This window comes from Manihot esculenta, chromosome 12 (assembly GCF_001659605.2).
Source record: "Manihot esculenta cultivar AM560-2 chromosome 12, M.esculenta_v8, whole genome shotgun sequence".
Taxonomy (NCBI): Eukaryota; Viridiplantae; Streptophyta; class Magnoliopsida; order Malpighiales; family Euphorbiaceae; genus Manihot; species Manihot esculenta.
The window spans coordinates 36244418-36267503 of record NC_035172.2 but is presented as its reverse complement, the minus strand read 5'-3'; the positions used below and the strand labels follow the sequence as shown (position 1 = coordinate 36267503).

Genomic DNA, 23086 nt, shown 5'->3' with positions numbered 1-23086 from the left:
ATCTTGCCTCTTGTCCTCTCCAACCCTCTCTTTATCTCCTGCCTCCTTGGCGAACCTACTTGTGCTTAAGGCGTCGTCCTGCCTTATATACTTTTCTGCCCTTTTCATCAGCTCTGCCAAGGTGGTAGGTGGCTTTCTGCATAGTGATCTGAAGAACTTTGGGGAGGTGGTGCCATTCTACATAGCTTTCACAGCTCTTGCTTCATCAAGCTTGGGTATTTATAAAGCCTATGAGCTGAACCTGGCCATACACTCCCTTAAAGATTCCCTCCTCCTTTGCCGAACCATTTCTAACTCCAGTAATAAATCTGCTAATAAACACGCTGGCCAAGTCTATAAAGTTCTTAATACTACTGGCCTCAAAGTTGTTGAACCACACTTGGGCTGGTCTGGTTAAGGTGGTGGGAAAAACCTTGCACAACAAGGCATTTGAGTGAGTTTGCAGCTTCATGAACATCTTATAGTTCAAGACGTGCTCCCGGGGGTTTCTCATTCCATCATTGGCAGCCATCATCAGCATCATGAACTTCTTGGGAATGGTTTCCTGTTGTACTCATCTCACAAATAGGGATGAGGTTGGAAACAAGGGATTGTTGTTGTCTCGTGCCTCCAACTCTGTCAACAGTTGCTCTTTCAGCCTTTTTAACTTTTGATCTACATTTGCCTCCTCTCTTCTGGGCATTTTCTCCATATGGTAGTTTCTTTCTAGCTCTTCATTCTCCAACTTTTCTGCTAGTTCGGAAGAGTAGCTTTCAGCCCCATCGTTCTCGATAAGCTCTCTTACTACTCAACCTCTTGCTCTGGCCATGGGTTTGTTCCTTCGGTTGGCTTCTTCATCTCCATCACTTGTTCTCCTACTGCTCTGTTGAGGGCCTTGATGGTTTAACGTGGGTTGGGGCTCATTGATGTTGAACCCTTTGGTTATGGGTGATACATTCAACGGGGTACTGAGTCCCCTCTGCTGCAATATCTGGCCTAGCCAATGAGCAGGTTTTTAAGTTGGAGGGCCATGTTTTGTAGATCCTGGTCTGATAAGGTGGTTCGACATATGGTTCCTACTGAGCTTAGTAAATGGTTAAATGATAGGCGGTTGTCGAAGCCGTCAAAAATAAACCTATTATCAACCAACAATAAACTTGTAGATAGTGGCAATAGGGTCGAACCACAGGGAATTGACACCAAAGATTTTCCTAATAATGACTAGGTGAAGTAAATAACAAGTAAATAAAAGAGGGGGTTTTTGAGTTGATGGATTAATACTAAATAGCAAAAGAAAGCAATAATTTAAAGATAGAGTAATCAATAAGAGAAAAGCTTCTAGTTGAAGTATGGTTCTATTTCAGATTGTTTAGAATTGATCATTGATTCTTTATTACTCCTATTTATCTCAATAAATTAGTTTAGGATGTGGAAGACGCTTCTCACAATCCAAATTCCTCCTTAGTTCTAGTTTGATTAGGAAACGTTCGCTAATCAAACACTAATCAACAAGTTGCCAAGGAACGTCCTTGGGGCATTATAGCATCGAACAACTGTTGATTGCATTAAGACTTAGAGAAACCCAATTCTATCCTTGCCAACCGCGTGGTCAAGTTTAGATTATGCAATTTGATTAAATGTGTATTTGAACAACCTAAGCAATTACGGACCTAAATCATTCAAACAATATTACTTAAGCAATTTAAAAGCAATGGGCCCTTATTGATTCTAAAAGCAAAGTAATAATTATGGAAAACTCAAATTGCATAAATATTGAAAATAAATAGAAGTTTAACAATGGAGATTTAAATCTCCCAATTCATCACAAAATCTGAAATTCACCAATTTCAACTAGAAAAGAAAGTGTTTAGCCACTCATTGTGGACTAAATACACAAAAAGATGAAAAGAAAAGAAAAAGGAAGATGCTGGAGAGTTTCTGGCGAGTTGAGTTGCTGATCAGAAGATAAGATTGCTGGCTTGGAGGCTCTCCTTTTATAGTTGCAGAATTTTATTCATCTAGGGTTTCAAAATCCCTTTTTGATTTGATCTTGGACTCCTCTTTTGATGTTGAATTTGATTGTAATTGGAATTCCTTGGGTGAGAGACTCTTTCGTGGCTCTTGGTCTTGTGTTGGAAGTGATTGGATTGGATTTGGACTTCTGAAAAATCGAATTTCTGTTTTCTGTCCATTTTCCCGCTCTGCTGTAAGTTTCTGCTGTCAAAGTGATTTGCCCTGTGATTTGGGCGAGCAGTGGGCAAATCACTGGGCAAATCACTGCCTCTGTGAGTCAGTCCTCTATGTCTCTGCGAGTGATTTGGCCAGTGATCTTCGAGTGTCTGGGGCAAATCACTGGGCAAATCACTGCTGCCTGTTGCCTCCGGGTTTCTGCTTTAGCTTGATCGGGGCAGTGATTGGAGCAGATTCTTGGGCAAATCACTGGGCAAATCATCCTTTTGTGAATTTTCTGCACTTTTTCTTCCATTTTCCAGTTTCTTCCTTTTCTGTAAAAACAAGATAAAAACCATAAATTAAACTGAAAAATGTGTAAATAAGCAATAATAATTATGATAAAAATGTGGCTAAATTATGCTTGATCAAATACCCCCACACCTAGCTTTTTGCTTGTCCTCAAGCAACAAATAACTTAGCCAATTAAGCTCCCTTTTTCCTTAGAGCCTAAGTACCACTTAATCAGCCCCCCCTAGACTCCTAATCTGAATTATCACAGTATAGAGTACATGCACTAAGGTCATCCTCTTCTTTCCTTGTTTCCTTTCACCTACCATGGTCAAGAGAAAGGTTTTTGGCTCAATCATGCTTATTCCTTTATGTTAGTTTTAATGCAACCCCTAGGAGTGACTTGCCCCTTTTCTTCTCTATTTCTTTTTATTTTTGTTTTTATTTTCAGCAGCACTTATTCTTATCCTTGCCTGAAAAAGTCACTAACCTTTTTACGCGATTGTGTACATGGGTGATACACCCCCGGTTACTCAGTTAGTCACTTGTTCAAGTGGCTACTAGCTCTGTTCATAGTCTAGACCATCGAAACTTATTTGCTTAAAAAAGTTACTGACCTTTTTACGCGATTGTGTACATGGGTGATACACCCCCGGTTACTCAGTCAGTTACTTCTCCAAGTGGCTATTAGGCTTAGTTCATAGTCTTAGACCATTGGAACAAGTTTGTGATTTGTGCTTTGTGCTGGTTTGTCATGATAGTTTGGGCAAATCAGCTCATAGGGAGTTACACTAACTTTGTGTTTGCATGTATTTTTATTTTTATTTCCCTTGACCACAACAAATTTAAGGATTCAATTCAAGTAAAGAACTTTCTAAGTGAAGGTAACATACTGTGAATGATTCAATTTAGGCTTAGAGGGGTGGTAGATCAATGGGGTCATGAGATAAGGAAACTCTTTTAACCTTGTTATCTATGTTGAGTAGAGCAAAAGCTAAGACAAAAATTCTGTGTGTGTGTGCAAAAAGTGAAAAAATTCTGGTGTGTGCAAAAAGGGGTAAGAATAATGCAAAAAGAAAAAAGAAACAAAAAGAAATCAAAAAAATGGAAAGATGGTGTGATCAGTGAATAAAGACTCTCTAGTACCCCCACACCTATCCCACATATTGTCCTCAATGTGTGAATAAACATATAGAAAAATGAAGGAGAAAAGGGAAAGATATTTCCTGGCCTGGGGGTGATTTGACCAGTGACTTGGGCAAGTACTGGGCAAATCACTGGGCAAATAGCTATCTGTCACGGTGCTGGGGCAGAAAATGGTGAACCAGCAGCTGCAACATGCTTTCCATGTGCTGCATCCTATCTTGAGCCTCCACCGAATGGTCTTGAGGTGCCTTTTATGTCCTCCAAGGTCCACCCAATTGCTTTCTTGTGCTTCCTCAACACATCAAGGAGCTTTTCCTCTTCTTCTTGGCTGAGCTGGTTGGAAATAATTACTGGAAGTGTATTTCCAGCTCCCAAGTAGGCATATTTGAGGTGGCTAGGCAAGGGTTTCAGATCTGGTGCATTCTCTGTCTGCTGGTTTTTTGTCTGCTTACTGTCTGATTTGAGCTGTGATTTGAGCAGATTTTCTGGTATTCTGGGCAAATCACTGGGCAAATCACTCACTTCCAGCAAGTTACAGCAGTCTGCTGTTTTCTTTGTTTCAGTGATGTTGCTGTCCACTTCTTCTCTCCTGCAAAGACCTTCATAAAGTAAATTTTCTTGATCAAAATCAAAAATTTCTTGACTTAAATCATCAATAACATCAAGGCCATAAACAGGAGAAACATCATTGGGGAATTTCATGGCATCATAAACATTAAATTTTATAATTTCCCCTTCAAACTCCATGGTCAATGTGCCATCATGCACATCAATTTTTGTTCTTGCTGTGCTCAAGAATGGTCTCCCAAGTAAGATATCAGAGGTGATGTTGCCCTTATCCTCCTCCATGTCAATCACATAAAAATCAGCTGGGAAGACTAGTTGGTCCACTTGCACCAACACATCTTCAAGCACTCCCTTGGGGTGGACAATGGATCGGTCAGCCAATTGGATCACAATGCTTGTGCCCTTGAGTGTACCTGCATTTAACAAGTTAAAAATAGAAAGGGGCATAACATTAATTGAAGCTCCAAGGTCACACATGGCTTTCTTTATCCCCACATTGCCTATCTTGCATGAAATGGCAAACATTCCTCTATCCTTGCATTTGGTGGGAAGTTTCCTTTGGATGACAGCTGAGACACACTCCCCCACACTTACCTTTTTATGTTCAGCAAGTTTCCTCCTATTGGTGCATAGCTCTTTGAGAAATTTAGCATACCTTGGTATTTGTTTGATAGCATCAAGTAGAGGTATGTTGATTTCTACCTTGCGAAGTGTCTCCAATATCTCTTTTTCCTCTTTCTCCTTTTGGGACCTTGCAAACCTCTTTGGGAAGGGAGGAGGTACCTTGAATTTCTCCATAAGTTGCTGTTTCTGCCTTTGACTGGATTCTGCCTGGTCTGTTGATTTGGGCAAATCACTTCCTGCCTTCTCTGGAGAATTGGTCAAATCACTGCTGGACAGCTTAGTTTGCCCAGCGATCGGGTCAGTTTCTACTAGTGAACTGGGCAAATCACTGCCCTGATCACTTTCTGGCAGAATTTCTTCCATGCCCTGTTTTTGCAATTTTTCAGCCCTATTGTCTTGCAACTCCTTTCCACTCCTTAATGTGATGGCGCTAACATTTTGTCTTGGATTTATCTCAGTTTGGGAAGGTAGCTTTCCTTGTGATTCAATTTTGTTCAAGGATGAAGCCATTTGCCCCATTTGTTTCTCAAGATTTTGCACAGTATTTGCCAAATTTTTCACAATCTCTTCAAGAGATGCATTGGAATTCTGAGGTGCAGCTTGAGCTTGATTCCTTTGCTGGTAGCTTGGATATTGATTTCCCCTTGCATAACCGAAATTTGGATGGTCCCTCCAACCTGGATTATATTGCAGATCTCTTTGGTAATCATGGTAGTGGTCTGTCCTAGCATAGCCATAGCTCAGATTGTCTCCCCAACCTGTATTGTATGTGTCAAGGTAGGGATTATGTCTTGGCTTTCCATAGAATCCTTCAAATGCATGTGCTTGTTGAAGTTGTTGAACTTGTCGAGCTTGACTATAATTTCTCACAATAGAGGTTAGTTCAGAAATTTGAGAAGAGAGAAAAGACATACTTACCGTAGCCATGCTTGTAAGGTCTTGGCAGTGCGTTCAATTTCAGGATCATAAAGAAGAGCTTTTTTACGATCAGCCCTGATCATAAAAGGAAAATACGTTAGTTTAAATCAATTCCCCGGCAACGGCGCCAATTTTTGATAGGCGGTTGTCGAAGCCGTCAAAAATAAACCTATTATCAACCAACAATAAACTTGTAGATAGTGGCAATAGGGTCGAACCACAGGGAATTGACACCAAAGATTTTCCTAATAATGACTAGGTGAAGTAAATAACAAGTAAATAAAAGAGGGGGTTTTTGAGTTGATGGATTAATACTAAATAGCAAAAGAAAGCAATAATTTAAAGATAGAGTAATCAATAAGAGAAAAGCTTCTAGTTGAAGTATGGTTCTATTTCAGATTGTTTAGAATTGATCATTGATTCTTTATTACTCCTATTTATCTCAATAAATTAGTTTAGGATGTGGAAGACGCTTCTCACAATCCAAATTCCTCCTTAGTTCTAGTTTGATTAGGAAACGTTCGCTAATCAAACACTAATCAACAAGTTGCCAAGGAACGTCCTTGGGGCATTATAGCATCGAACAACTGTTGATTGCATTAAGACTTAGAGAAACCCAATTCTATCCTTGCCAACCGCGTGGTCAAGTTTAGATTATGCAATTTGATTAAATGTGTATTTGAACAACCTAAGCAATTACGGACCTAAATCATTCAAACAATATTACTTAAGCAATTTAAAAGCAATGGGCCCTTATTGATTCTAAAAGCAAAGTAATAATTATGGAAAACTCAAATTGCATAAATATTGAAAATAAATAGAAGTTTAACAATGGAGATTTAAATCTCCCAATTCATCACAAAATCTGAAATTCACCAATTTCAACTAGAAAAGAAAGTGTTTAGCCACTCATTGTGGACTAAATACACAAAAAGATGAAAAGAAAAGAAAAAGGAAGATGCTGGAGAGTTTCTGGCGAGTTGAGTTGCTGATCAGAAGATAAGATTGCTGGCTTGGAGGCTCTCCTTTTATAGTTGCAGAATTTTATTCATCTAGGGTTTCAAAATCCCTTTTTGATTTGATCTTGGACTCCTCTTTTGATGTTGAATTTGATTGTAATTGGAATTCCTTGGGTGAGAGACTCTTTCGTGGCTCTTGGTCTTGTGTTGGAAGTGATTGGATTGGATTTGGACTTCTGAAAAATCGAATTTCTGTTTTCTGTCCATTTTCCCGCTCTGCTGTAAGTTTCTGCTGTCAAAGTGATTTGCCCTGTGATTTGGGCGAGCAGTGGGCAAATCACTGCCTCTGTGAGTCAGTCCTCTATGTCTCTGCGAGTGATTTGGCCAGTGATCTTCGAGTGTCTGGGGCAAATCACTGGGCAAATCACTGCTGCCTGTTGCCTCCGGGTTTCTGCTTTAGCTTGATCGGGGCAGTGATTGGAGCAGATTCTTGGGCAAATCACTGGGCAAATCATCCTTTTGTGAATTTTCTGCACTTTTTCTTCCATTTTCCAGTTTCTTCCTTTTCTGTAAAAACAAGATAAAAACCATAAATTAAACTGAAAAATGTGTAAATAAGCAATAATAATTATGATAAAAATGTGGCTAAATTATGCTTGATCATTAAACAATACGAGTGGTTGATTCAATGGGGTAGTAGGGCTAAAAAATGAGAACTGCGGTCCTTCTTGAGCAGAGCTCAGATCGTTTGGAGTATTTTCGGTATGGTTTTCTGTGATTAGCCATATAGATCTTAGTGGGTGGGATGAGGATGAGAACTCCGATGATGAAAAGATCTCCTTCGTTTCCACAAACGGTGCCAATTGATGTCCTGAGATCCAGTAAAGAGTAGGATCAAGGCGTATTTCGGTAAGTTTGGTCTGATTGGCTTATGCCTTCATTCTTTTATTCTTTTTTCTTTTGTCTTCTAGTGACACGTAACCGTCGTCCTGTATTTGTACGTCCTGTCATTATCACGTTGGACCATATGTACGGACATATTGTATCCTTTTCCATTATCAGGCAGCAATTTAATTCCCTCCGGAGCCACATGGACATGATCCCGAATGTCCAAAGGTATGTTGTCTCGCGGATCCATCAAGTCGATTGGGCTGGACCTTCTACACATGGGCCTGAGCCCTACCTTGTCCAACCCGTCCGAGCGAGTTCTGGGCTACGTATTGGGAGACAGACCTGCGTATTGGACTTTGATAAGATTATGGTCTGGCCTTTCAACATGGGCTAAGTCATAGCCCGGGTATCAAAGGCCCAATGGTCATCAACAAGTATTATTATTTATATAAAATTATTTGAATATAATTAATTACTTTCCAATTTAAATACCTAAATAAATTTTTTTAGGTCTCTCAATTTTATACGGCAAGAAATATTTCTCATGAATTATATAGGTTAGAAATCTAATTTGATGAAATGAAATTTATTTTAAATTAATTCTCTTGCTTTATTATGAAAAATTATTTTATTCTATTATAATGTGGTAGCACGTGAATATCGCATATTAATCGTATAGATTAAATTATTTTAATATTTGAAAGTTGAAGTAAATATGATAAAATTAAAGTTGAGGAGTGAAATAACTTTTCATAAAAAAGTTAGAAGCAAAATGATGTATTTTGCTTCCATTCCATTTTACTGTTCCGTACATACAAATAGACTAGAAGAGCATGATGATATTGAATTATATATATGCATGGAATTTCAGAGGTGTATTCACTTTGTGTTAGAGAAGAGATCTAGTTATGATGATATGGAAATTGAAATGGAATCCGCAGATGACAAATCTCTTCCTTGGAATCAAGAGGTGGCTTCACTTGATAGTTTCCTGCTTTAAGTGTTTTTTTGGAGAGAGAGGTATTATATTAATTCTTTCAAATTTATCTGTTAATGAAACATTTCCTTCTTACAGTTTTATTTCTTTATAAATTTTGATTTGGAGGTGCGTGGAGGGAGTATAGTTTCCATGAACTATCGAGGGCAGCTAAGTTATTCTCCAACGGAAATCTGATTGGCTCCGGTGGTTTTGGAGATGTCTACAAAGGATCACTGCATGGTAAAGACGTGGCTATCAAGAAATTTAAACATAAAATTAATGAAAAGCCACAAGGTAAATCAGAGGAGATCGAGTACCTTAAAAAAGTAAATCACCAAAATCTGGTTAAGCTCATTGGCTACTGCGATGATGGCATAGATAAATTGCTCGTATTAGAGTATGTTCCAAACAAATGTTTGAGACATCATCTAGATGGTAAGTCAGTCTTTTTTTTTTTTTTTTTTCTTTAAATTTTTGGCTTTTACATATGCAATTATCTTACCCATTTTTACTGTCATTGTTAGCGATAGTTTCTGAGCTGAGTTTTTATATTTTTAACGAGAAAAGGTGGTAATTTGAATTGGTCACAAAGAATGAATATTGCCATCAAATCCGCACGTGGATTACATTATCTACACAAAGACTGTAAGTAATTATTTTTAGGCTATAATTATATTTATACATCCAGCTTGTTACATTTTAATCTTCTTTTTTTTTTTAATTTTTATCATAAATATTTCTTACCTTAAAATTTTATTCTTGAAACATATATAATTTCAGGTAATATTATACACCGAGATATTAAACCAAACAATATTCTTCTCGATGACTTGTTTGAACCGAAGGTAAAGTAATTTAATAATAAAAAAAATTTAACATCTTCTTGAGTTAAATATATATATTTTTTAAAGGATATATATAAAAAAAAATTATTTGAGATATTTTATATTTAAATATAATAATTTTTCATATTAAATTGTATGGAAAAATAAATGTGCTAGTTGAATATATATTGCAGATTGCAGATTTTTCCCTCTCTATGTTTTTGCCAAAAACTGATAAGAGCCATATCACCAGCACGTGGCAGGGAACTAACATGTAAGTTATTTATGTATATTTCTCTATTTTACGTATAATTACACGGCTAATTAGCTTCTAGGGCTTAATTTTTTAACAGCTACAAATATATATGAGATAAAATAATAACACATAAAATTTTAATTTTTTGAAAAATAAATTTTAATATTTTGTTTTTCTTTTATGTAGTTATGCAGATTCAGAATACGGAGATAAACAGAATGTTTGTGAAAAATTAGATATTTATTCTTTTGGTATTGTGCTTTTAGAATTAATTACAGGGAAAAAGCCAACATTTGATGAAGGTGACATTGTTAATTGGGTAAGTTCCTAATCTATAATAATGCACTTTTTAATTAATTAGCAAATCATTCATTGATTTAATTGAGAAATATAAAATATCTATCTTTTTCATATATATATATATATTAGAGAGAATTAATATTAAATTCTTTGAATTTTTTAAAAACTAAAACGTTTTTAAATTTTATAAAATCAAATTTTTAAATTTTTTTAATAAAGAAAATTATTAATCAACTTATTTTATCTTTATTAATGATTAAAATAATATAAATAGTTAAATTTAGAAGCTAAATAATATATATAATTAAAATTATAGGAATTAAATAAAATAAATAATTAAAAAAGCTAATGGCTTTTTTTTAAACTAAAGAATTAGATTTTATAAAATATTGAAATATTTTAATTAAATAATTTAAAATAAAAATAAATTAATTAATTTAAAAATAATAAATTATATTTTAGTATCTGAATTTTAGTATAATTAATAGAATGATTATTGTATTTTTAAAATCGAATATTTAAATTTCTCTATAATTCAAATGTGAGATATTTTCGTTCATAATTCCGTTAGTTAACAAGTCAAAATCACGAAATATTTGAAAGAAAGGTATTTTCATGCTCTTAATTGCAAGAAATAGATGAAAAGATTGAAATTTAAATAAATTGATTATAGAGAGATTTAAACGGTCGATTTTAAAAATATAAGGACTGATCCGTTAATTATATCAAAACTTAAAAATTAATATATAATTTACCCAATTAAAAATGTAATAAAAATATTTCTACACTTTCAACGATAAAAATGAATAAATGAATTTAAAATCTTTCGTTCAAAAATTTTCTATTTAAACGGATTGATTATAAAGAAAATTAAGAATTTAATTTTAAAAATATAAAAATCGATCCGTTAACAATACTAAAATTTAAGAAATAATGTAATTTAACCTTTTAAAAACTCAAAAATTTGATAATAATTTACTCAATTTTAAAAATATCTTACATACCATTAAAATTTTAAAACAGATTATTAATGAAAACTAATTAATTTAATTTGATCAACTTTGACCTAAACTAATTAATTTTGAATAATATGAATACTCTACTTCACCTTTGGTTTTGCAAATTATTAAAAATAATTTTTTAAGAATATGATCGTAGAATGACTTTAAACCTGATAAAATTAAAACTAAGTAGAAATATGAAGTTTAACTATAACTAATACAATATTCATTTATCTAATGATTTTTATGCATTATAAAATTAAATTTATTAAACATAAATATAAATATTTCAAAACTTTAGTGTTTTTATTAATTTTAGCAACTTCTTTAATTTTAATTTTTTTATATTTATTTTAATCATAGTAAAAAATTGAGATTAAAAATTATTAACATAGCTAATGATATAATATAAATATAAATATTTTATTTATATATACTGGTGCGAGTAAAAGCCTCTTAATAATTATAAAAAAAATATCATAGCTTTTTGATATTTACCCATTATATTCTAATTCAATTTTATTTTAATTATAATTAATATTTTATTTATTTTACTTGGTATAGTTCATAAACTCTCTTCTCTTTCACTTTCACATTATATTTTTTTAATGTATTGATGAATTTTAATTATAAAAAAATATAATTATTTACCATCATAAATATTTTTTTTTTCTGAGTTCAATTAATTTTTCTTGAAATTTGGTTGAGCATACATGATCAATATCTTCAAAACGAGAAATACTCTTTAGGCCAGGAAGAGATTTCCCTTATTTGGAAGAGGTAGAATAACTGATACTTGTATTCATTGATATTCAGGCACATTCTCGGATTACTGCTAAAGATAGGACGGATTTTGTTGATTTAAAGTTGCAAGGAGAATACAATGAAATGCAAATGGAGAATATCATTAATTGCGCTCAAGTTTGCGTATATGAGCCTTCACAATCACGACCAAACATGGAAACGGTAATGTATAAAAATGATTTTGAGATTAATTATTTATATATATATCTTCTTAAAATACTCACGCTTCTTTAAAACTTTTAAAATTTTCAATTTAGGTGTGTTACCGATATTCAGTTGATATCGAAAAAATTGATCGAATCAAATTAATTTAAAAATTCAATTGAGGTTTTTATTTATTTTGGTTCGATTTAGTTTTTAATTTTAAAATTTTCAGTTATTTCAATTTGGTTTAGTTTTAATTAGAAAAAAATAAAAAAATCAAACCGAACCGAATAGTGATAATAGTATATTATTTTTAATAATATAAAAAAATTAGATCATATTAAAATTAAAATATTTTAATTAGATTTTAAAATACTAAAGATAAAGTATAAAAAATATAAAATTTATTAAAAATTCAAATCGATCAAATTCAACCGATCAAATGTTCACCCTCCTTTGAATTCAATATAAACTAAATATGTATGTTAAAATTATAATTTACTAAAAACTTAAATTTATATAAATTATAATGACCAAATATAAATACTCACAATTTTAATCGGGTGGTAAGTGGAGTAAATCCGAGATATCTCAAGTTTTATTCTTTTGATCCTAATTTTTATATAAAAAAAAATATTAAATATAAAATTAATTATATTATTAAAAATTTATAAAAAAATAAAAATTACTCGCATATATTGTTGATTGTTTTGAATTTATAAATCGATAAAGTTAAATAATTTATTATTCTCTGCTCGGTATGAAAAGTTTTATAAAAATTTAAAAAGCAAGTAATCATCGCTACCTTCGCACCACGGCCACACCAGCTAGCAAAGCAAGCACCTACAGAGAGACTAAAGCAACCTGAATTGATAACGATCATGCAACAATATTTCGACAGAAAAATAAAGAAGACCAAATAAGCATATATGCAAACAGATAGAGAAAATGTTAATAGTACGAGTCCTTGATAGACAAAGCAATCCAAAGGAGAAGATGCCGTGGAGCTCAAGAAGACTCGACAGGAGCATTAGTCAACGGACATATGTTCTAGATTGCTGACATCACGCGTAAAGCCATTCACTGTACTAAAAGCTAAAGTTGAAGTCTAGCAACATGTCTTTCGAATCAAAATCACTCGCTAAGACCATCTGTAGGACCGGCAAAAACGAAACATCAACAGTAATAAACAAATCTAAACAATCAAAAACAGAAAGAAGGAAATAAAAAGAAAAAAAAAATTAACGGCGCGTCCATCCATAGCGAGGAAAAGCCGGGAGAGACGGCCGCACCAAAAATACCCTACCCGAAGGTAAGGAAAAAGAGGAAACAAAGCTAAAGTCCGCAAAACTCCAAAGGCCAAAACGAAGAAACCCATGCCACCCTTCTGTTTCCCTTTCGCTCTCCCTTTTTAATTAATAAGTGCGGTATTCAAAACATCTCTGAATTATAAAGTGCTAATATAGCTTTTTATGATTTTGCTTTGGGTAAAAGTTGTAAATTGAGGGAAAGTTAAGAGAGATGATAGAGAATTAGTTTAAAAAGAATAAGAATTTAATGCTTCTTGAGTTTATGGGCATTATATGATTAGATATTACACTACAGCATGAAAAGGAATTATATGTAATATTAGAACTTCTTTTGCATAATTTTGATTCATTATGAACTAAAATATAATTATTTATTCATTCAATTTTTAAACTATACGAAATAATTTAATTTATATAAATGGCGATAGTATTTATGCACTCGAATATTATAGAAATTAAATTATTATAAAATTAAATAAAAAATATAATATTTATACTCAAAAAATTTAATTAATAAAAAAATTTCTTTGATAAATATATTATTTTAAGTAAAATAACTTTTTTAAATATAAAATTATTTTCCACATTTTAGATATTCTTATTAATATAAATTTATTAATAAATTTTATTTTTTAAATTAAAATTAAATAATAAAAAAATGCTATATTATTGAAAAATATTTTTCATAAAATATATTCTTTATAAGATTTATTTTTTAAAAAAATATTTTCAAAATGTATTTTATGTTCCACGAACAATCAGAATCTTAGTTTAATGATTTTTTTTGTCAAATCGAGAGCTCTTTACTTTACTTTTTTTTTTTTTTGAAAATGTACTTTATTTGATTATTTATGTAGTTAGTAATAATAGGACAGGAATTATATGACTTATTTTTAATTAGTTTTAATAATTTATACACGAAATTAAATAGTTAACTATTTAAAAATATAAAAATTAATTAATATATTTTTGAAAAATAAAGACATCAAATAGTTAAATCCATTAGATTATGTAAATATAGTAAACAATTTAAATTTTCCCTTAAATATTTTTTGTTTAATATATATAGAGATTCGTCTTGTTTTAAGTGTCAGAAACACTTTTAGGAAGGATTAATAAAATCTCAAAAAATAAAATTATTTTTATTTTACTTTTTTTTACCAAAAAAAATTTTTATATTATAATACTGCAAAATTAACAAAATTTATAATATAATTAAAAAAAACTGCAAAATAATCAATCCAAGGTAACAAACAGCATAAATAAAGTTTAGCCATGGTATCAGTCCAACAATTAGCGGCATGTGGTATATATTTATTAAATATTTGATAAATTATAGTACCAATTTTCATAAAATAAAATTGATAGAATAACATTTAGCATTATACAAAATAAAAAAATTTACTTCATCATATACGGTAAATTATGAGTAAATATAAATTTAATATCTTTTAATAAATATTTTTTTTTTCAGTAACTATAGTCGGTATACTTGTCTAGTGATATTACATATAATAAATCTATACTATTAATAACAATGACAACAATAGCTATACGCAGAAATTAATTTTTCTATACGATATTATAATTGAATTTATAAAATTTCGATGGAGAAGGAGTTCAAAAATATACTGAAAAGAAAGAATTTTGATAAAAAGAAGGTCTAATAAAAACACACTGAGCTCTAACTACTCTAAATGGGAATAAATATCGTGTAAGGCTAATATAGGATATAAGATCACTTTATAAAAAATACACCTATTTATACCCATCCATATGTATCAAAGAGTAAGGATAACAAGAGTCAGAAGTAAAATACTATCAACATTTACTCTTGACCTTGCTAATAAAGCTTGTAGGAAACTATATAAAAATAATAAAAGACGATCTCTATGAATAGAAACTAGTAAACTAAACTAGATGAAAATAAATACTCTAAAATTGAAAGTGCATATCGATAAATAGAACAAATTAAGTCAAATTTACCACATCTCCTAATAAGATTAATCATAACTAACAACGCGTTATAAAAAGCGTGCCAAAAAAAGAACTTTAGTTTTGGCATAACTAATAAAAACCAGACATTTTGCCGTATGTCAGGTTGAGACAAAATAAAAGATGATGGATAGTGATAACCGTTGGCCCTCTCACCCTCCCCTGGGCCGAGTCAGAACCCACAAAAATAGATCAGGCTCAGACCTCAGGACGACCCTAGACAAGGCTGCCCGTCAGCCTAAACGTGGGCCACCAAATGCTCAGCGGGTCGGGTCGTATTTGAGCGCAGGGACCCGGCATGATGATAAATGAACCGATTCAGTTCTTCCGCAGCCCTTTTTCGTATGCGTACTAAAGAAAATTAAATGGCAGCCTGACGTAGGTGAGAAAACTGATATTTCTGCACGTACGAACCTGTCTGACAGGGATGAGCGTCACTGTAGTGGAAAAGCCGTTAGGCATCACCAGCAAGCAAGAGAAAGTGAATAAAAAGAGAGGAGGATCCTCCTCTTGGACCAAACTCACTCAACTACTGTAAACCCTATTTTTTCTGGATCTCAGAACATCAGATAGGAAGATAACTCATTAGCATGCAAACAACACATCAAAAATTTATAGTCTACTCGCACATTATATCGGTTGTCACCCACATAATGCCACATTAATGAATTAGAGGTACTAAGAGGTGTAATTAGAATAAAAAGGATAACCAACATTTTGTTGTAGAGAAAATACGTACATATAAGTCTGTATTTTTAGTTAAGAGCATTGTGATCTATCAAATCAACTACCATTTGAGCACATTTGCCACTCTAGAGAGAACAAGGCAACAAAATGTTATCAATCTAAGATATTCAAGGATCAGACTAAATAGCAATATCCATTTATCACTGATGTTTATGCAAACTCAACGCATCTCAAATGCTAATAAATTTTGTCAAAGCTAATAACTATGTTGCTCGCAACTTGCTTTAAAAAAAAAGAATGTGAAAAATATAAATCTTATAAAATTTTAACTATATATAAACTAGTCAGATTATGAAGTAAACGACCAACAATATTTAGCTAAGAAAGCCAGCATTTCCTCTTCTCATCTTTAAGAAACAATATTTTGCTTTGAGAGGAAAGAGTTGTTACTTAAACTAAATGAAAATATAATTACGTATGATGTAAAAAAAATTATGAATTGATTTGGCTTTTTTAACATTATCATGCAGATAATTCAAATTCTTGAAGGAAAAGAAGCTCTACTTAAAACATCTCTTCGCGGTATGTGTTGTATATATATATAATATTTTTTTTCATATAAATATCTAATAATTTTTATCTTAAATTTGTATTTAAATATTTTTATTTTATTAAAAAGAGTAGACTTTTATAGTTAGAAGGGTGTATGACAGTTTGGATTGTCATGCTAAGTTTTTCTTGAATTTTATAAAATTAATAATATTTGCTTATAAAAAAACTTTGGCTTGTTTATCCAATCTGATTATTTCAATGATAGAGTCTAAAATAACCATGAGATTTTGATCATTATTACTAACTATTCTCTCTTTACATGCATGTATCTATATTCTTCTTGACTCGCGTAGAATGCGATCCTATTAATCTAGAATGTCTACTTGGCATCGAGAGCAAACAAATTAATTCGCCAAAAATCTATAGTTATGATGAAGTAGCAAAGGCTACAGGTAGTTTCTCTAACAATAACTTGATTAGCAAGAACACAATTTATCTGGGATCCTTTGATGATAAAAAGAATAATGCTGCAATTAAAAAGCTTGAATATTTGGGTGAAAATGTGAACGAACAAAAGATTCAGGAAGAGATTGAGGCCATTAGTCACATCTGTTACCCACATATTGTGAAGTTGATTGGATACTGCGTTGACGGATCCGATAGACTCCTCGTTTATGAGTATTTTTCCAACAAATCCTTGCTGTCTCAATTCCACGGTGAGTCCCTTACATTTATATCTAACCTTTAATATATATATAAATGTATTATAATATGCTGAAGGTTGCAGAAAATGGAGGAGCAATTATGGACTGGCCAAGTAGAATGAAAATCGCCGTAGGTGTCGCAAAAGGATTAGCATATTTACATGAATTTTGTGAGTATTTACTTAATAAATTAATTGATTCTCTGTTTTTTTTTTACATGCTTAAATTAATTTGTGATATATGTACTTTTAGGTCAACCTCAAATTGTCCATGGAAATATTAAGATGGATAACATTTTTGTTGGTGAAAGCTTTCAACCAAAGGTAATTAAGATTTACAGCAAGTGCATGCTTGTATAATTCTTGCTAATATTTTATATATGTGCAGATTTCAAATTACAGATTAGCCAAAGACGTTTTGTGGGCTTTCAAATTTAAGAGTTCAAATGTTGGTAATTTGAAAGGAAAATCGGTGTAAGTTATATTTTGCATGATTGCATTTGGATTATTAGTTTTTCTTACACGCATTAATATTTTGTCGGAGGGCATGCATGCAGTTATTTAGCTCCAGAGTATCGCGAAGATGAGAAGCTTACTGATAAAAGCGACATCTTTTCCTTGGGTATTGTATTTTTGGAATTAATTACTGGGAAACCAGCCATTGGGAACGAAGATGGTGTTAAGTTGTCTATTTGGGTACGTATAATTATTTGTTCCTTCATCCATAATGTCTATTAAAAAGAAAAATACTCTGAATTTTATTTAAGAAAAGAAACTAACATGCATGTTTATTTTTCAAACTTCAGGCAGCACCTCTACTCAAAAAAGCTTTGCCGATAAAGGATTACAGTGGCCTCGTTGATGCCAGACTGAAAGACAACTACAATCGAGAGGAAATGATTAGAATGATTTATTGTGCTGCATCTTGCGTATATAAACGTGCAAATTATCGTCCGCGAGCAAGTAAAGTATGTAAACTCAAAAAGAAGAGAATTACTTGCACATTTGCTTTCCAAACATAGTTCTTTATAATTGTTATGTGATGCAGATTGTTGAAATCCTACAAGGGCGTGACTCGGTGGATAGAATATGGTTAAGCATTGACAACACTAGCCTTTCTTAAGGAGCCCAATATGTACGGCTGCACATGCAGCCGTAATATTAATTTGTTCTTCAGATTTGAATAACAATCATCCATGATTGTTCTAATATCCTCAAAACTATTTTGAATATGGAGTATCATATAGCTGATGCCGTTCATCTCATAGCCATATGTTTATTTTTAATTTGATGTATTTTTTTAATTTAATATATTATGGATAATAACAGTAATACATAATTCCTGATCTTAATTAGCAGAATTGATTATTTATTTATACTAGTAGAAGAAGATCCGTGTGCTTAATTATGTGGTAGGTCCAAGTCTCTTGATAACAACAGTCTGACCATCTAGTGTTCCCTTGTAGACATCACCGTGAGGACCTGAGCCAATTCTATTGTGGTCGGAGAAATCTTGAGTTGCGTCTGCCAGTTTCTGCATAGTATAAATCTTCACATTTGGTGGATTTGGATTTGGAGCTGGTAAACTAGATCCTCCACCATCTGACCAAATCAAAAGGAGAAGGAATTACAATTTAAATTGAAGATATATCATACACAGTAAAAAAATTTACCTCTGGTGTGGACGCTCTTTCCCAGACAAGAACCCATCAGGAGTTGCAGAAAGCTATCCAGATGAAAAATTAGGTTGGGAATGTTAAGGTTCAGGAAATTATAATTATATATACACATTCACATGCCATGAGCTAATTAAGTATAATCCTTATGATATAAATTCAATGCTTTAATTGCAATTATGGTATATGCATGCCCTATAATTCTTGAGTGTTTAAAAATTAAGATGAGATCATTTCTAGATTTTGTGGTATTCAATCTCCTCCATATTATTTTGTGGGTCTTCATCCTTTCTAGATTTAAGTTTCTTGACGGCAAAAACTTCACCATGCAGCGATCCCTGGAAAAGAGTATACATATATCGTCTCTAACCTCCAAGTATGTAGATAAATTAATTCTAAGAAAATCTTATAAAGACATCACCAGGGCTGCCTGAGCCAAGCCTAGCTATTATTATTGGAGAAGTATTGAGTTGACTCTGATACTTTCTGATCATTACTATATTTCCCCAACTCAGCTGGATTTGGTTCTGGTAAATTAGATTCAACATTTGTGCAAAACAAAGGAGAAAGATAAGCATGAGAAAGAGTATACAGACAATATATCTAAACAAATTCTAAGAAATGATTCCTAATATCACCTCCGGTTTCAACTCTTGTTTCAGAACAACACCCAATCAGCAGGAAGCCATCAAGAGTTGCAGAGATCCAATGAACAGTTATGCTATACCACCATCATTGAAAGAGACAGAGAGGGAACCGAAGGTTTGACAAGTTCATAAATAATCTGTTAGTAATAAAAAAGGGAAATGTAATTTGGCTTCGAATCAACAATGAAAAGCAATCATAACTTTATCAATAGAGTTAGCCAGACTTAATTCGTTGTTATTTCCTAAATATTATTAAAGTAAAACTTAATGATTGAAATAATTTTCAATGTTTTGACCAATTAAACAGAAATAAGATGTAATTTTCAGTTTAAATAACTAAAAATTTTCAAATAAAATCATCTTATCATATAAAAATCAAAATAAATATATATGTAAAAATAAAATCTCAATCATTCATTCATTAAGGTTGAAATGGAGTCTCATTACTTTTCCACGACCATGAGATGAATTACAAAAGTTGAAGAATATAATAGAGATGATGAAGCTAAGTTTTCATCATAATTACTTGTGATGAACTCATTATTTATTTATTTATTTTTATGATTAGAGGTATTTTCAAGTTAATTTTTGCCTACTAATATTAATCTCTCCTAAATAATTTTAAGTGGATACTCACGTTTATAATATATGAAATACGGTCCCGTTTAGGATCACAATACATATCTTATGCTAAAATCCAACCATTCACTCAAGTAGGTTAGTAGGCTTAGACCCTAGCTACAAGAGGCCCGAACGGGTCAAAATAGTCCAAGCACTCTAATGCTATTTCTGACATTGACTCTTAACTTCTTGAATAATCAAGATATTAAATGCATGTGTGTTAGCTGTCTTAACTTAGTCTGTGTTATATTTATGAGTCAACTGTTACATGCTATTAATGATCCGATTGAAATGTTCCTATAGAAAGTACGACACCCTTACTCTAAAATGACATGTGCTGAGAGTAGCTTGTACGAATAGAAGTATAAATACTTTTGTCTTTATTAAGAATGGAGACTCCATTCTGTCATCTTTAATCTTATAATTTTTTTTTGTATCTCTTTAACCTTAAAGTCTCCAAATACTTTAGACTCAACCATTATTATTCTCATTTACTAAACTTGTCCGCATGCATTTACTATCTTAAATCTTTAATCAGACCACATGTTTCGATCTTATTCTCTGCTAGATCTTTGAGTTATCAATATAGTCATTTAATGATAAAAGTTATCATTTTTTCAATTTAAAATCTCTAATTGATCTTATTCTCCAATAACTTTTTAAATTTCTATGATGAAAAAAAATTATGGATACACGCTGATAACATATAAATATTATAATATTATTTTATTTAAAAAAAGGGTCCACTTATGAATATATCAACAAATATTCTCAAATTTCTGATTGACAAGACAAATGAGAGCTCATCGAGGTGGGTAGACCTTTAAAAGGGAGCTTCTCTCTCCCTTTTAAGGGACTTCCTCCCCCACACAAGGGCTCTCTATCTCTCCAATTTTCTTTTTTCCTAACTTCTTCTTCCTCTTCTCCATTGATTTCTCTGCATGTCCTACCTATCATTATTACTCTAATTCACGGATTTGACTTGAACGTCGAAGGTCTCTATTAGAAAGATCCTCGACAGATCCCTGACTATTTTTTTTTATTTTGCAAATCCATTTCTTAACATCAAGTACAAAGACCCATATGAGGGAGCAAGAGAAAACAAGACTATTAAATAGCATCATCTATGGGAACAAAGAAGATTTTATTACCTATAGAGTTTCCAAACTCACCCATTAAAATCCAAACGAACATCTAAAAGTTTGAAAAGGAAGCTGGAGCTGGAGAGAAAAACTCATGCTACTCAAAGACTCTTTGACAAATCTTGAGGTTATTTATTCTTATTGTTACTGAATTTTACTTCTCCACCTAATTTCTATTTTTTAAATCACAAAAGATAATTTTCAATTGCAGTATACTTTTTAAGCTTGTAAAGTGATATATGATGTCGAATATTAAAAACCTAATTATTTAGATTTGAAAATTAATTTGATTAAAATCTGTCTGACGATTTTGAGGCTTTTAAAAGTTTAGAATAATCAAAATATTGATCGTAAAAAAAAATATGCCGAAAATAAATGAAAAGGAAGTGTAATGATCCGGAAACCGGACCGCTACCGGTGCTAGGATTCAGATCGACTTAAAGTCGCCGGAACCCGTAGCTAGCCTACTATACATCCTGTATATCTGATAAAATCCCATACATGATCATATATTTTCATAAAATTTAAATATTTCCATGAAACCAAACTTGATCTGTGCATGTATCATTAACTGAAAACATATAACCCATACTAGAGCTTTCATCAAATGCTTAAGTATGGTCAACATACATGCCTCAACTTGGTTCAACATAATATATACATAAAACTTTTATATAAAGATCATGCAAACCGAGATTACAAAACTATCATTAGGGTAAAACGCAATTCTAATCCATAAGATATTACATGTCTACTACTATTCTATTACATTAAAACTATACCAAAAGTAATGCCGACTCTCCCAAGCTATCTGCGCTCCTGCAAACCTGGGGTTAGGGGAAAGGGATAAATTACAAGAGTCTAGTGAGCAGAATATAAAAACAGTTTAATAAACATATACTCATATGGAATGCGTCACAGCACAAACAAATCACAACAAGATAGACTTGTCACCAGTAACCCTCTACATATTCCAAATAGTGCTCGGCCCTCGACGGAACTCCTCAGGACTTCCTCTTAATCATAACATAACATATCCATAAATGCCAGGGGCGTAGAATGGACAGCCCTGGTCTTTCTCTTACATAGTGACAGGGCACGTAGAATGGGCAGTCCTGGTCTTCCGTATCCATCATAACATAACCTGCTCGAGGGCTAGTGGGTCATCCAATATCCATCCACATCAACAGTAAAATATGCAATGCATTATATTCGTGAATTCTAATGCATACAACCTATCATATAACATGGCATTCGTGATGCATGAACATGCTCAAAAGTTTGATTACTTTAAAACAAGAAATTAGTTCAGTTCTACTCACTTCTGGCTGACGCCTGCCTAACAATGATGCAGCTAGCTCACTGAAGGCTTCTACTGTAATAGCCCGGAATCCGATACCCCTCTGTAACGGCCCGAACCGCTACCGACGCTAGGATCCAGATCGGCGTAAGGCCGCCGGGACCCGTAGCAAGCCTATCCTGAACTCTGTGTACCTGATAAATCCCATACATGATCAAACATAAACATAAAAACGGAAAAAACCCTTCTTTCCCTTACCAAGCTTGACCTGCATGCACTATGTCTGTCAACATAGAACCTACTCTCATAGGGTGAGCATATCACAAGTCCGCCTTGGCTCCACACCTTTCTTATCTTAACACATAAAACAGTCAATAAAGATCATGCATAACAAGGGAGAAACCATACACTAGGGCAAAGCACAACTCTATCCATTACATGACATTACATATCGAGACATTCCATTACATACTAATCCTTTAATTTACATCATGTCCACTACTCTATTACATACACTTCATACTCTAACTCTGCAGACTCTGACTCCCCATAGCTATCTCTGGCCCTGCAAAACTAGGGTTAGGGGAGAGGAGTGAGCTAA

At 32.6% G+C, this 23086-nt stretch overlaps 1 protein-coding gene across 5 annotated transcripts; it reads left to right on the top strand.

The window, feature by feature from the left end:
* The first annotated feature begins 8325 nt into the window (after positions 1 to 8325).
* Positions 8326 to 18967, top strand: LOC110627288 (proline-rich receptor-like protein kinase PERK14). Of its 5 annotated transcripts, none has more exons than XM_043948658.1 (15): positions 8326 to 8564; positions 8650 to 8958; positions 9091 to 9168; positions 9304 to 9368; positions 9542 to 9621; positions 9790 to 9922; positions 11721 to 11870; positions 16375 to 16426; positions 16750 to 17112; positions 17184 to 17270; positions 17353 to 17423; positions 17488 to 17573; positions 17657 to 17795; positions 17906 to 18062; positions 18566 to 18967. In XM_043948658.1, the coding sequence occupies exons 1-15, from the start codon at positions 8453 to 8455 to the stop codon at positions 18583 to 18585; spliced, it is 1902 nt and encodes a 633-aa protein (XP_043804593.1). In that variant the 5' UTR covers positions 8326 to 8452; the 3' UTR covers positions 18586 to 18967. The 5 variants fall into 5 exon arrangements, with proteins under 5 accessions (XP_043804593.1, XP_043804594.1, XP_043804595.1 ...); XM_043948659.1 differs by having other exon boundaries at positions 17906 to 18067; XM_043948660.1 differs by lacking the exon at positions 18566 to 18967 and adding an exon at positions 18148 to 18536.
* Positions 18968 to 23086: the final 4119 nt, after the last annotated feature.

What these genes read in the sequence shown, in the direction of transcription:
- LOC110627288 (XM_043948657.1), top strand. Translation starts at nt 8,453, where the DNA reads ATGATGATATGGAAATTGAAATGGAATCCGCAGATGACAAATCTCTTC. An exon ending in ACTTAAAACATCTCTTCGCG is followed by an intron (nt 16,427 to 16,749) that starts GTATGTGTTGTA and finishes TGACTCGCGTAG; the next exon opens with AATGCGATCCTATTAATCTA. An exon ending in CTTGCTGTCTCAATTCCACG is followed by an intron (nt 17,113 to 17,183) that starts GTGAGTCCCTTA and finishes TGAAGGTTGCAG; the next exon opens with AAAATGGAGGAGCAATTATG.